General features: G+C 34.2%; 1 protein-coding gene across 4 annotated transcripts in view; it reads left to right on the plus strand.

Moving 5' to 3' along the window:
- Window positions 1–16,021, plus strand: part of LOC123598070 (serine/threonine-protein kinase TNNI3K) — a 289,720-nt gene that overhangs the window by 8,737 nt on the left and 264,962 nt on the right. For all 4 annotated transcript variants that reach the window (XM_045477849.1, XM_045477850.1, XM_045477851.1 and 1 more), the window contains exons 3-4: window positions 2,513–2,598; window positions 3,724–3,821. In XM_045477849.1, the coding sequence (XP_045333805.1) occupies window positions 2,513–2,598; window positions 3,724–3,821 (184 nt within the window). The remainder of the gene's footprint in view (window positions 1–2,512; window positions 2,599–3,723; window positions 3,822–16,021) is intronic.

A 16,021-nucleotide genomic window follows, 5' to 3' on the forward strand; every position in this document is an offset into this window, starting at 1 on the left:
TTTTTTTTCGACGTTTATTTATTTTTGGGACAGAGAGAGACAGAGCATGAACGGGGGAGGGGCAGAGAGAGAGGGAGACACAGAATCGGAAACAGGCTCCAGGCTCTGAGCCATCAGCCCAGAGCCCGACGCGGGGCTCGAACTCGCGGACCGCGAGATCGTGACCTGGCTGAAGTCGGACGCTTAACCGACTGCGCCACCCAGGCGCCCCTCTATGTATTATTTTAATCATTTTATAACTGAAGAAATTAAATTTGAAGAGGTTAAATAACTTGCCCAAATTGGAGGGGAAAAAAAAGACTACTTAAAAAGCAGAAGCAGGATAGGATTTCAATCCTGGTGTAAATACAAGGACAAGTTTTTAAGGATTACCTACATTTCAGCTACACTGCTGAAATGATTTTCCACTTTTAAAACATCAAAACATGGGAAATATTGCTGTATAATATTAGAGATACACATTGAAAAACTAATTTTCTCAGGAGTTTATTGCTACAGAGGACTCCCAAGCCTTTCTTCTTTCACCGTTTGCCATTAAGTTCATTATAGTTAGCTCAAAAGGTACTTCCTTCCCTCTTCTTTTAGGATGAAGGTTATATATTTCTTTACATTTAACAGAAGGCCTCCCTGTCCTTCTCCACCCAATACTTTGTTTTCTGTCTTTTGATCTTATTGTGTGTTTTCATTGCTGGATAATGGAAGGACCAAGAAAGAAAAGCCAACACAGATCAGAACTTTTAAATCATTGTCAGTCAACATCTTCAATTGCTAGTCACAGTTTTCTTTCCCTTTTTATTTACGGACACTGATTTCCTACAAACTTCAAGAGAAAAATCCCATCTACCTAGCTTTAAAAAGCAGAGTTCAGCTTTTCAGAAAACCTGTATTATTTGAAATCATAACCACAGAGAAGACCTCTGTGAATGCACTTGTAAGTCTGGGCTGCTGAGTGCACTTTGTTTAGTACTACCTATTAAGTTTTTTTTCTCCAAGACATCTGTAATACAATCGGCTTTAAGAGTTTAGAAGCCTGACTCAGGCAAAGGACACACATTTCCAAGAATTGTGTTATTTTGTGAAGTTATTGCACATACCATAAAATAGGTATACCATTTACAATTAGGTTCATTTCAGATAGATATTTTAAAAAGTAGTATTTTCATCAGAAATATTTTGGGGGGGGGCATAATTCATTGAACTGTGGGAAAGTACAGATAGGAATGGGTTAAACTCTTAGCCATTTTTCCTGAAATACTTGGCTCCTTCCTCTATTATATTATTAACATTTGTAAAATTGACCCTGAGTTTACTGCACTCCTACATATAGTATTCCAAAGCAAGTTGAGGTAGATTTCTCAATATGAATAAGCATGTCTGTGGACTTGGCAGCTGGGAAGTTGAACATTCAAGGCAAGATGGTTATGAGGATGGGGAAGTTTTAGGATATTCTATGAAAACAAACCACTGGGATTGCCATTGCTAATTACGACATTTCACCGAGATCCTTTGGATGTCTCTAGATGTAAAGGCTTTCTCTTTTTAGCAGCACCCTGGAGAATAGCACCTTTTCTTTTCTATTTTAAAATTCCAGTAGCTTTTGAAGTGCTTAACTGGGTGCCTTGATGATAATGTCCTGAATTTATAGTACCTTTCAAGTGTAAGTACTTTACAAATGATATGGAAGGCTCACTCACCAAAGACTATGCTATCTCACTAAAGCTGCTGGAGATTTAAATAGGCAGGAAGTGGCTTGAAATTGACCTGGGAGGCCAAGGATATGATCTCATTTCTACTGAAAAATGTCCTGGGAGTACCAACGATTTCAAAAGGTCAAGAATTTTAGCTTTACATTCCTTTTCCAAGGCTACCTTTGGCTCTCTAGGGCCCTCCTGGGGCAATGGTCTTTGTTCAGACAAAGGCAAGGATTTTACTAATTGAATCACTAACACTACTCCTCTCAGGGGACTGTGTATCATAGTACCCGATCAGAGTTTAGATCTTCTTTATCTGTGAAACCTGACCCACTCAGAGTACAAGGAAAACTTTGCTTCAGGCAGAATTTGTAAAACTTTGGGATTATATTCCTCTCTCCAATCTCTTACCAAAATGCTTCATTTTTTTTTTCTTTTTGGAGGGAATTTCTTGACTTTCTCCATAAATATGATGTGAAATTTTGCATGTGAATGATTTACTTTCAAATGTCTGTTTTCTATTTCTACATTAATTTTAATTCATAAAGTTGCCTTGAAACGTTCAAATTATACATAGAAAACAAAATGCATAAGAGTCCTTAATTTAAACCTGGGCTCTCAAACTTCCATATTATTTTCTCTTGACTTAGGTTTTCTTCATATAGATGTATATTCAAAATTATTTTTCTAGGTACAATGAAATCCCACAAAAGACGTATTTTTTAATTTATAGTAATAGTAGTCCCTTTTATATTTTTTCCAGTAAAAAATAATAAACTAAAAGGTGAAATTTTTGATCATATGAAAAAATTCTGTTTCAGCTCCGATGATGCCTTCAGTAAAGTCAACTTAAATTACCGCACAGAAAATGGGCTGTCTCTACTTCATTTATGCTGCATTTGTGGAGGTGAGCGCTTGAAACTCAATACTTTATAAACTCGTTATATGTAAAGATGGTCAATGATTTGAGCTGCTTTATAGTCTACAGGAGGATTCTATTCATACTCAATTTTCTTTTTTGCTTTATCCCTACAACCCTGATAACCTTCAGGTGAAACAGTAACTACCAGGCAGATGTTCCAGTTGATTTAGCTCTGAATTTAAATTTTATTGTGTTCGTACCCTGAACCAAGTCACTTAGTTTGCTTGGAAATCAAAAAAAGCATTTTTCAGCATTGGGTTTGCCAGTCAGAGATTAGGTTATATTCAGAAGCACTTAAAGCATTCCCTAAAATATCATCATGCAATTGCTTTACAATCTACAGTAAGATATGTGGAAGGTAAGATAAATGCCAAACATAAAATCTCAAAGTGAAGATTGATCAAAGTGAAGATTTAGAGTTAAATTTGGCTCAATTTTGTTCTGCTTTGTTCATTAATGTATTCCAAGCACCTAGCATGGAGACTGGCATTTGGTAGGTAGCTAATAAATTTATTGAATTAATGAATGGTTAGTATTTATTTTGTTAATCCAAACTAGTATTCATTGAACTTGGGTTTTTAAATAAAACACTAATGTAGAAATATCTACTCTAATCCTATTCCTTAACCATTCCTCCCAAACAAATTAAGCATACTCTACTTAACAGATTTTCCTCCTAAATTTAAACATACTTTCCCCAACCTTCATCATTTCTTCCAGATATCTCTAATCTAAATAAGTTCTGCTAATGATGTTCTGAGGTATCCTGGGCAACTCGATTTCTATCTAAGCCTTTTCACTAATAATTTATTAAGATTTTTTTCCCTTTTTTTAATGCTTTAAAACCAACTAATGATGAAAGCACTATAGAAAAATATAACACAAATGCATTAAAATAAACAGCATTGATATAAAGTTTTATAAGTGTAATAAAATGTTCACTACTAAGGAAGGCTGTCAATTAATAGAAAATTTTACAAATTACCTGCAGAACAGCAGTCTGACATTTTCATACATCAGTGTGAATTTATCATTAAGTCAAAAAGATATTTTAAAGTCACTTGGTCTATCCCCACAACAACATAAGTTTCTTTCACTCTTCTCATTCAGGCAACAAGTCACATATTAGAACCCTTATGTTAAAAGGGCTTCGTCCATCTCGACTGACAAGAAACGGATTTACAGCCTTGCACTTGGCAGTTTACAAGGTATAATATCTTTGTTCCCACAATACTGTATTAGAACCAAGGATGATAATGTATCTTCAGGCTGCTGCTGCTGTCTTTCTTCTTCTTCTTCTTCCTCCTCCTCCTCCCCTTCCTCCTTTCTCCCCTTCTCCTTCCTATTCCTCTTCTCTTTCTCCTCCAACTCCTTCTTCTTTTTCTCCTTCTCCTTTCATACTTTTTTTTTTTTTTTTTTTTTTTTTTTTTTTTTTTTTTTGCAAATTGACAATCGTGGGAAACGTTCCAAGGAACCAGAGCATTATTATGTTACTGGATGAAGTTCTTTCTCTATATTTAACAGGTATCATCTATATACCAGACACATACTCTTTTCAATGCTTTCCATGTTAATTTAATTCTCATAGGAAACCTGTGCATGAGTACTATTATTGTCCCCAAGATTACATGGTCAGTGGGTTAGCCAGGATTTAAGACCTGGCAGTCTGGTCCCCTTGCCAGAGCTTCTGACCAGGAGACCAAGCTGCTTCCATGCAGAAGAGGATGTATTTGAGGATAAAAGCAGCACTGAAGCTACATTTCTTTTTCTTCACGTTATTAAAAATATCTCCAGATATTAAAAATGTCTCTAGATTTCCCTTTAGTCTCCATCTTTTATATCTCCTACTTTTGTTTTAGTTTGTTTCCAGTCCCTGTTTCCAAGCTATTCTCAGTACCTCATCAGAAAGTAAATGTAAAAGTGGATTGGAAAAACTAGGATACTCCATATTGGGATAGATCCTTGAGATTGTCATAAATATAAATTTATAGAATATATAAAATATTAAAAAATAAATTAAAAATTTAAAAAGTTGGAGGCGCCTGGGTGGCTCAGTCAGTTGGGCGTCCGACTTCAGCTCAGGTCATGATCTCACAGTTCGTGCGTTCGAGCCCCATGTCGGGCTCTGTGCTGATAGCTCGGAGCCTGGAACCTGCTTCAGATTCTGTGTCCCCCCTCTCTCTGCCCCACCCATGCTTGTGCTCTGTCTCTCTCTGTAAACATTAAAAAAAATAAATTAGAATATATAAAATATATTATTCTCTAATTGTAATGAGTTTCTACTTACTCTGCACTTATTATGAGTTAACTATCACACTAGGTTTTATATGCATTATTTCTTTATTAATATAACTTAGTGAGATGCATAATAGGGTTTATTTTATAGAAAAAGGAAATTGAAGGTTAAAATTAGATATCTAGTAAATGTCAGAGTAATGATTAGAATCAAGTGCAGTTGGCTCATACTTTCAGACTCTCATTGTTATATTGCATATTTTGTTCTTTCTCAATTTCATGTGAATCTGTGACAGGATTTTATTTCAATTTTGTATGTACAGGTATGGGGGGTAGGCAGCTGTTTGCTCGTACCAGGATCACTTTGCACTACATTCTCTCCTTCAACCTTTGGAGTTCATGACTGGGGGAAGAGAGCCATATTTTGCCATGATTCAGATTCACATATTCCTGTGATTCATAGTGCAAATGCTCTAATGCATACCCTTTTCTACCCCCAGTCAATGCCCAGTCAATTTTTTTTTTCTGGGAGAAAGCATCAGTTATGTGCTGAAAACTGCACATAACTGTGCAGGTGTTAGGAGGAATTGAATACCAAGTTGCCTGTGAAACTTGTATTGAGGCTGAGTTCAGGAGGTAGGAAAACAGTGTCTGATGCTGGCTTTTCTGCTGACTAGCAGGAGGTGAAAGTAGAAGACCTCCAAGGAATAGGAAGGGAATGATGGAGAGTTAAGGCAGTATGCAAAACCATGAATCCTGAATCTGACTGGGAGATTCCTTTTTCCATTAGTTTGTTTTCCTAACACTTAGCATGACACAACCACAGAAATGCATTCTCAATGATTTAGTGCTACAATCTTTACAGAATCTATTTCTTCCAATTCTTTTTATCAAACTAAGTTTCCATTTTTAGGATTCCCTCTATTTCTTCTGTTTTCATATATTTTACAGAAGGATATATGGACTAGCCTTCTTGTAGCAAGTTTAAAGAAATTTAGAATCTTAGGACACAGAGTAGGCAACGTTTTTAAAAAGGCCATAGTAGAGTACATGATTACTCATTCTTTAACAAGGGCAAAAACAAATTAAATTTACAATTTCCCTTAAAACACAGAAACCATTGCATTAAATCTAGTTCTAACTATCCACTCTGCCCTACCTAAGAAAAAGAAAATACACTTACATAATCATAATACAATGATCAAAATCAGAAAATTTAACATTGATGCAATACTATTATTTAATCTATTGTCCAAAGTCAAATTTGGTTAATTATCCTATTAGCATCATTTATAAAAAGCTGTTTATTTTTTTTTTCTTGTTTAGGATTGATTCCAGAATCATTCATTTTTACTTTTCTTGTCTCTGTAATCTCCTTTTATCTAAATGAGATTTCCTTTCTTTGTTTCTTTTTCTTTCCTTTCCTTTCTTGATCTAATATTTTGGTGCATACAGAATAGTTATGTATTTATATGTACTTATTTGGATGTTTATAAATATTGCAAATGAACTGAATTTTTTCTTAACACTCACAAAACGAATAATTTGATTTTCACACTTTTTATTGGTCACATCAGCAGCTTTTTCAAGTATACACCCTGGCATGCTGGGCCTGCCTCAGACTTGGGTAGTTTTTACCAGCAGGGCAACTCTGCTTTTATTGATAATAATGGAGCAGATGTTTTATTTTTTAATTCCATGTGTATAGTTAGCACTCCTCTGACTTGTTTGGTTTATTTTTCCTTTGTTTCTGCTTAGTTTATTTTTTAAATAGGGATTAAATTTATTGATATATAATTTATGCACAATAATTTCACAATTTTAAGTGGACAATTTGATGAATTTTAAAAATGTATAGAGTCATGTACTATCATCACAGTTGTGACATAGGACTTTTCTATCATGTAAAAGAGTTCCTTCATACCTTTTTGTGGTTAATTCCCTGCCCTAGCCCCCTGGCCTCTGTAAATACTATGTTTTCTTTCACTATAGTTTTTCCCTTTCTAGAATTTTACATAAATGCAATCCATTTAGTATATTTTCTTTTATATATAGTTTCTATCACTTAGCAGAGTGCTATTGTTGTGTGTTTAGTAATTCACTTCTTTTAATTTGTAGTTGTATTCCATTCTATGGATATACCACCATTTGTTTAACAATTCATCTGTTACGGATATAAGGGTTATTTCCAGATTTTGACTGTTATAAAGCTGCTATTAACATTCATGTACAGATCTTCGTTTGAACATACAGTTTTATTTCTCTTGGGCAATATGTAGGAATGGAATTGATGGGTCATATCATAATGATGCCAAGATCTTTACCAAATTAGCTATATCATCTTCTATTCCCATCAGCAGTGTGTGAGATTCTAGTTGTTATGTTACACACTCTTGCCAACACTTATCAATATTTTTTATTTTAGTGATTCTATTGGATGTATATTAATATTTCAGGATTAATTTACATTTCCCTAATGGCTAAGGAAGTTGAATAGATTTTTATGTGCTAGCTTGTCACCATTTTTTTTTTGATGTAGTGTCTGTTCAAATCTTAATTCCATTTTTAAATTTGGTTTATTGTTTTCTTAAATTGTAAGACGATATCTTTATATATTTTAGATATGGGTTTTTTTGTTGGATATACATTTTGCAAAACTTTTCTCCAGTCCGTGGCTTGCATTTCATTTTCTTAGCAGTGGCATTTAAAGAGAAAAACTTTTATGCATTATTTTTTAACTGATTACTCTAGTGATTACACTATGGATCTTGAACAAACATGTGCATTGTCTGTTAATATTGGCCTATATCACTTTAAATGTAAGCACCTTCCATATTATAGTTCCACTTTATCTTCATTCTTTATAGTATTGTTTCCATGTACATTATTTCTATATATGAATATACTGTCAGAATTTTCATGATAAACACTTCATATATTTTAAAGAAAGTGAGAGAAAATATCTAGTTTTCAGCAGATCGGTTATAATAATATTATGTATGATTGTCTCTGTATAATGCTTTTTACAGTTCACTGAGCTTCTTAAATCCATAAGTTTATGTTTTTATCAAATTCATGAATTTTGATTATTGTTTTTTCATATATGTATGTTAGAATGTTTGATAATCTTCCATAGGTTACTGAGTCTCTATTCATTTTCTTCTCTTTTTTTTTCTTTGTTTTTAAAATTTGATTATTTCTATTTACCTGAATTCAAGTTCAAAGACTATCACTCTGCCATCTCCCATCTGATGTTAATCTAAGAATTATTCATTTCAGAGACCATACTTTTCAGTTCTAGGATTTCCCTTGATTTTTAAATATAATCTCAAAAAAATAAATAAATAAATAAATAAATAAATAAATAAATAAATAAAATCTCAATTTCTCTTTTATGATTACTCATCTGTTTCTTTTATTTTTCTTTATTTTCCTTTAAATTCTGGAAGCTATGATTAATGACTTAAGTTTTTTTAATGTTTGTTTGTTTGTTTATTTATTTATAAATTTTTTTAAAATGTTTATTCATTTTTGAGAGAAAGACAGAGAAAGACAGAGTGTGAGAGGTGGAAGGGCAGAGAGAGAAGGAGTCACAGAATCTTAAGCAGGCTCCAGGCTCTGAGCTGTCAGCACAGAGCCTGACGAGGGGCTCGAACTCACCGGCTGCAAGATCATGACCTGAGCTGAAGTTGGACACTTAACCAACTGAGCTACCCAGGTGCCCCATGTTTATTTATTTTTGAGAGAGAGAGACAGAGCGTGGGCACTGGAAGGGCAGAGAGAGAGAGAGAGAGGAAGACACAGAATCAGAAGCAGGCTCCAGGCTCCAAACTGTCACCACAGAGCCCAATGTGGGGCTCGAACATACAAACTGTGAGATAATGACCTGAGCTGAAGCCGAACACTTAACCAACTGAGGCACCCAGGCACCACAATGACTGCTTTTTAAATGCCTTATCTGTTGTTTCTAACACCTGGATTACCTCAGTGTTTATATCTAGTGGATACTTTTCTCTTGGCTGAATATTACATTTTCCAGTTTCTTCACTATTTATTAATTTTTTATTGCATGTTAGACATTATATATTATTTGTTTTAGTAAATCATCATGTTATCTTCCTTTAAAGGGTGTTGAGTTTTGGGGCGCCTGGGTGGCTCAGTTGGTTAAGCATCAACTTTGGCTCAGGTTATGATCTTGCAGTTCCTGAGTTCAAGCCATGCATCAAGCTCTGGGCTGTCAGCAGAGAGGCTGCTTCAGATCCTCTGTCACCAATTCTCTCTGCCCTTCCCCTGCTCGTGTTCTCTCTCTCAAAAACAAACAAAAAAAAAACATTAAAGGTTGTTGAATTTTTCTTTTGTTTTATTTCTGGAAGGCAGTTACATTTTTGGTGGATTCATTTCACCTACTCAATCTTGATTTGATTTGTTGTTAGGATGGGTCTATTTGAGTTTCAAACTAAGCTTAATGGCCTACTTCTTGCTCCAGGATGTGGTCCTCATTCCTGAATATGATTCTTACCTTTTGATATCTTACCTGAATGCCCAAGTCACTCAGTAAAGTCTCCATTCTGCCTTCTGATACTCCAAAATCTTCTATTATTGCATGACCTCTTCCATCATTACCATTCACCTTTCAGCCCTAAATCAGCTGATTTTATCTACTATAGAGTTTTTCTCTGTTCCTGTGTGGCCCAACTCAAAAACTTGAAGTGAATCTCAATGTAGATATCTGCAGTTCTCGGTCTGTGAAGTTTCTTCTGCTGCTCGGTTACCCTGCTTGACAAATTACAGTCATTTTATAATCCCAGAAATTTCATCTCCATTGTCAATTCATTATGATTGCCCTTCCACTTTATCTTCTGTGACAGGGAAATAATCTCAGGCAGAAAGCCACAGCAATCATGGAATATTGTGGAGGTTTCCTTTGAATCTTTCCGTTTGTCTGAAGATCACAGTTCTTTGTTCATGTTCTTCATATTGTCATACGTTTTGTTACATTTTATGGGTTTTTTTTGACTTGCCAGTAGGGAAAATCTATGCAAGTTATCCAGTCATACCCCCATATATTTTTAGATTACTTCCAAAATGATCTGCATAAGACACACATCTATAATGTCAATATTCTGTTTAAAACTTACCTTTGTCATCCATTACCTGGATAATAAAATTCAAGCTTTTAAATAAGTGATTCAAAATCCCTTAATTCATATTGTTTGCTGGAATCACTTTTCAGACTTTTTCCTGCAGACTTTTTCTATTCACCCAACTCTAATGATTTTCAAATTTAATATGCATAAGAATTATATGGTAACTACATGTTTAAAATGGATATATCTTTTTCCATCTCACCTCAATCAAATTTGATATATGTAGAATATACTGGGAATCTAAAATTTTAACAAATGGCCTAGGCAATTTTGATGTAAGCAATGTAAGGCTACCTGATGAAGATCATTGTTCAAGTCTTGCAAATCAAATTGTGGTAAGACCAGCAGTACCTGCTTCAATGAGAGATTTTTAGAAATGCAGAATGTCACTTCCTATCCCACCCCTAACCATCCAGAATGTTTGTTTGTCTGTTTGTTTGTTCATTTTTAATTCTAGCTGACAGGTTTGCAGGCTAAAGTTTGAAAAGCACTATTCTAGATTACTTTATTCTTTAGGACAAGGGTTTTTCATACTCCAATGTTTTTATCCTTATTATTTCTTCTGCTTAAATGTATGTTTATTTCTTTTCCTAATAGGAAATTATTACTTATTTAAAATCAAGATAAATTGAGCCTCTTTAAGCTTTCTTGAACTCCCAAGCAGATTTTATTGTACTGTGTTTTGGGTTTCAATTACAAATTCACATTGTTTTATATTACAGCACTTATAATTATTTGTTTGGATATTTCACATATTGGTCTGTGAACTTTGAGCATTGAAATAGTCTTTTTCTTTAATTCTTCAGTGTGTAAGGACCTATAAAAGATCCTTTATAAATACCCATGAGATATTAATGATGAGTATCCAAACACGAGCACAAAAAATACTTGATTGATGTAATGTACATTAATAAAGATGGTCAGCTTAGAAGCTAGACTATTTGTTTCCACATCTCAGTTCTGAGACTTGTTAGCTGTGTATCTTTAGACAAATTATTCTCTCCTTAGTCTTGAAATGGAGGAAATAGAATTACCTATTTCATTGGGTGGTTTATAGTTTTAGAAAGACAAACCATATGTAATATTCAGCAAAACACATAGCACACAGTAAGTACTCAATAAAAATTAACTTCGTTGAACTTCCGCTTCAAACAAACATTTTTTGAAAACCTAATGTTCTGCCATTTTCTGCAGAAAAACAAAAAGGATCATGTCTTTTAGATTATTAGATTCTAAAGAGATGAGAATATGTAATCCTGAAAACATCAAAGTAGTGAAATCTGCACTTATATCAATGAACTCCAAACTTTTTTATCATAATCCATATAAAATTAGCATCCTCAAATGCATATATTTGTTTTTAAATTAAAATTATGAACAAAAATCATAAATTTGTGGGTGTAAATCCATATTTCGTATATCCTTTTTGATAATATCAAAATATTTTGACAAATTTGTTTTCAAATATGATTAGATTGTCATTAATTTTGCCTGGAAATTTGGCGTACAAAAAGCTCAGATTTTTAGAAAGAAAAGTGCCAGCTCTGCCATTTTCCTTCCCTTCTTCTTATATTAATAACATACATATCATCTGTGATGGCTTCACAGGAATCTTTTAAAGATAGCCTCCTAATTTTTTGAAGGATAAATTCAGATAAAATTAGATATTAAAATCTATAAATCTACTTAATTTAGCTCACATAGCTATAATGCATCATTATGTACTAATTGCTAAAAAAAAAGTGAGGAGCAACTCTCAGCTTATCTACATTTGGAATTATAAGTATTTATTTATTAACTTTGGGTATTGTATGTGACACATGGCTCACTGATGTATGAGCTGAGAGCTGAGACCACCAATATAAATTTTCATGTCCAATATTAGTAAAATTTAATTATCTTTATTTACAAATAAAGATAAATAGAATTTCTAAATTTTTTTTTACATATTAATTTCTTACTAGATACCGGTCATATTTGCATCCCACTTTAAATGGAGCATACTTTGGGTAAATTCCTAGCGAAGCTATTGCTGGGTCATAAGGTAGTTCTATTTTTAATTTTTTGAGGAAGCTTTACACTGTTTTCCAGAGCGGCTGCACCAGTTTGCATTCCCACCAACAGTGCAAGAGGGTTCCCATTTCTCCACATCATTGCCAGCATCTATAGGCTCCTGATTTGTTCATTTTAGCCACTCTGACAGGCCCGAGGTGGTATCTCAGTGTGGCTTTGATTTCTATTTCCCTGATGATGAGTGACCTAGACCATGGGGGAGGGAAAGGGGAAAAAAGTTACAAACAGAGAGGGAGGAAGGCAAACCATAAGAAACTCTTAAATACAGAGAATAAACGGAGGGTTGATGGGGGCTGGGGGAGAGGGGAAAGTGGGTGATGGCATTGAGGAGGGCACTTGTTGGGATGAGCACTGGGTATTGTATGGAAACCAATTTGACAATAAATTATATAAAAAAAAAAAAGAATGTGAAAAAAAAACCTGTATAAAATTCTCCAGTGCACAATAAATGAATATAAATATTAAAAAAAGAAATAAATAAAAATAAATGGGACATACTTCTTTAAATGGTATCTAGGTTGTAGTCCTAAAATGAAACATAAGACTCTGGGGGAAATTTTGAGATTTCTATAGTTTCAAAGATCTTAAATAAGAATTTTAATGAACAAAACCATATTATACCATCTAATTAATTAACCTCACATATATCTTTCCTTCACACAGGCAAACCACTTAAAATTTCTCAAGTGGAAGAAAAATAGCATTTTGATTAGTAAACTTTTTTAAAAGCATTTTATGTGATGAAAGCAGGTGTTGAATGGTCATTTATTCTATCCTACAGATTTCTAGCAAGATCTCTTTCCAATCATTCAGAAGAAGTCATTTAAATATTTATTACAAAGAGGAAGGGCATGGGAGGGGGGTATTTAATTCAACCTATGACAGTTTGGCTTACTAGACCTAGGTTCTTATTACCACAAAACAATGCCTGACAGAAAGCTCTGTGTTTTCTATTCATGGTGATCTATAGCCTGGAAACTGTTGAATCTTTTTTTTCCCATGTTTTTTTCTTCCTTAACATGTGTATTTGACTGCAAAATTGATATTTTTTTCAACTGTCCTAAAATCCAGGTCACAAAGCATGTGTTTCATAGTTTCTGAATCCTTTACATAGATAAGATTTTATCCACGTTAGTTCTATTCTTATTTTAGATTGGATTATTCCATGTTGTGGGGGCTGTCCTGTGCATTTGTAAGATGTTTAGCAGCTTTCCTGGCCTCTAGTCTCTAGCTGCTGGTAGCCACTGCACTCATCCCCAGTGTGACACCAAAAATGTCTGCAGATGTTGCCCCTGGGGGACAAAATCACCCTCTGTTGAAAACCATTAATATAGAGGACAAAGTTAATTGATATTTTAAAAAAAAAAAAGTTTTTTTTAGTGTCTATTTGTTTTTGAGAGACAGAGAGAGACAGAGCTCAAGCAGGGGAGGGACAGAGAGAGAGGGAGACACAGAATCCAAATCAAGCTTCAGGCTCTGAGCTGTCAGCACAGAGTCCATAGCGGGGCTTGAACTCACTGACCGAGATCATGACCTGAACTGAAGTTGGATGCTTAACTGACTGAGACACGCAGGTGCCCTGATATTTCTTTAAATCCAAGTTACATTTTAATTGAATAGTTTCTTGATTAAAGAGAGCATTTTCTCCAGATGGGAATTGGCCAAGATAATAATAATAAATTTCTTTGGAAAAAAAAGAAACAAAATTCATACCCACAAAAAAAAGAATCTTATTTTTTGCATACTTAACTAAACTTTATAGTTAGTTGCAAGTTTTAAACACTGTTTAATACTTGACTCTTACTTTAAGGAACCAGAAAACATTTATACCCACAAATGAGAGTAAACATTAATTTTTATATTCATATTTCTTCTTAATAATCCAATATATCTCATAATCTCTAAATGAACATATTCTCAATAAAACATTGATAGGATATTAATTGAAGACACTAACACATGCTTCAATTCTTATATTAGCACTATTTCCTGGAGAATCTTCCCTGACCCCTTCCAAGTCTGGATTAGGTGTCCCTCCAATGTACTCTTGTAAGCACCCTGTACCTTATCATATTGTGAACGATTCTGTATTTCATTTCTTGGTTATTTCTCTACATCCTCCTCTAGTTTAGGAGTCACAATCTTACATGCTTGCCGGAATGATGCAGGTAACATAAATGAATTAAGATGATAGTGATATGACAAAGTTAAATGGGAACTAACACTCAGTGTTTCTGAGACACAACAAGTGGTGGAGACTTTGGAAAATTAGAGAATTTATGCTCCATGTAAAGGGAGTAGTAATTCACCTCCAGCTAATCATAGCCAACTAGGAATGTAAGCCCAGCATTGCCCCAAATTTCAGAGAATCAGAAATTATATGAAGCATCCTGATATGCAATTTCCATTCTTTCAAATTTTTAGTTGTGTTATGCAGGCCAAACCATATATATCCCTCCCCTCTGCACCCCCCCCCCCCACCACCTGACTTGTGGCCTGTTTGTAATCCCTGGTAAAATTATGAGCACCACCAAGGCAGAGACCGGATCTAAATTGCTCATCATTGTAATCTAAATACTTAGAACAATTCCTGGTGTATATTCATCAATAAATACATGTTGCATAAATAAATTAGTAAGTTATAATTCTATGGTGACTAGGAAAAAGAAAAGCACTCCAAAGGAGGAAGAATTATGTTGACATTGGACAAAATATGGTTCTATTTTGGCCATTATAAGTGGAAATTAGGAAATTGTCATATATCTCTTTAAGGGATATATTAGTGAATTTGTGGGAATAGAAAGTGCAAAAATGGATTGGAAATAAATGGAGGTGGGAAAATGTAGGCAATGAATATTGATTGTTCTTTCAAAAGGCAAAAGACTGGGCAGTATCTTGAGGAATGCCAGAATCACAAAGATTTCTACAATGGAATGTTTTTGATCTTTTTAAAGTTTTGTTCCTTTGGATAAACATCAACACTCTCCTTTTCGAAAATAAATAAGCATTAAAAAATTAAAAAAAAAAAAAAACAAAGGGGGGGTGCCTGGGTGGCTCAGTTGGGTAAACATCCAACTTCAGCTCAGGTCATGATCTTACATTACAGTTGGTGAGTTTGAGCCCCGGTATGGGCTCTGTGCTGACAGTTCAGAACCTGGAGCCTGCTTCAGATTCTGTGTCTCCCTCTCTCTCTACCCCTCCCCTGCTCGTGCTCTGTCTCTTTCCCTTTCAAAAATAAATATACATTTAAAATTTTTTTAAAAAATCGACATTCACTGCCTGTTTAGATTTTTTTTTAATTTAAAATAATTAAAATATAAGTGAAAACAAATTAAAGAAATTATAATATTCAATTTGCTTTTTCAAACAGCATGTATTTGCATTCTCCCAAATTCCCAGAGATTTTGATTAGCTCCTCCCTATTAAATCATCACTATATTATTTAAAAAGAGAACAAGTGTATTCAAAAGCCAACTGGAGGAAGCCCATAGGAAGTCATTATAGAAAACAGATGTGGAAGGGTCAGCAGAGGTGATGAGAAAAAAATAGGTCAAAAGCAAATTTGGAGACATTACCTTTAGTACAGGTACTCAATCTAAAAGTGGGTTCCTTCTCTTTTTTTCTTTTTTTTTCCAAAATTTCAAGCGAAGTCAAGTGGTTCTGCCACACTGATACCTTTAATAAGTGATATCTTTTGTGAAGATAAATTCAGAATTATTTCAACAAGAGGCATGTAGGTGTGAACTTTCATGAACAGTTATTTTTATACTGATTAATGGATCCTTTCACTGGAGCTGTCTATGACGCATGAGGCAGCTCTAGTCCATTAAACTTTAATGCTTGGAACTAAATATATTTCATACTGAAGCTCTGCATAGTCCCTTGCCCTAAAGTAAACCTTAATATTCTTTGAAGTCTACAAAACTTCTTTATTAATTTTTTCCCTACTAACA

Source organism: Leopardus geoffroyi, chromosome C1 (genome assembly GCF_018350155.1).
Source record: "Leopardus geoffroyi isolate Oge1 chromosome C1, O.geoffroyi_Oge1_pat1.0, whole genome shotgun sequence".
Lineage (NCBI taxonomy): Eukaryota > Metazoa > Chordata > Mammalia > Carnivora > Felidae > Leopardus > Leopardus geoffroyi.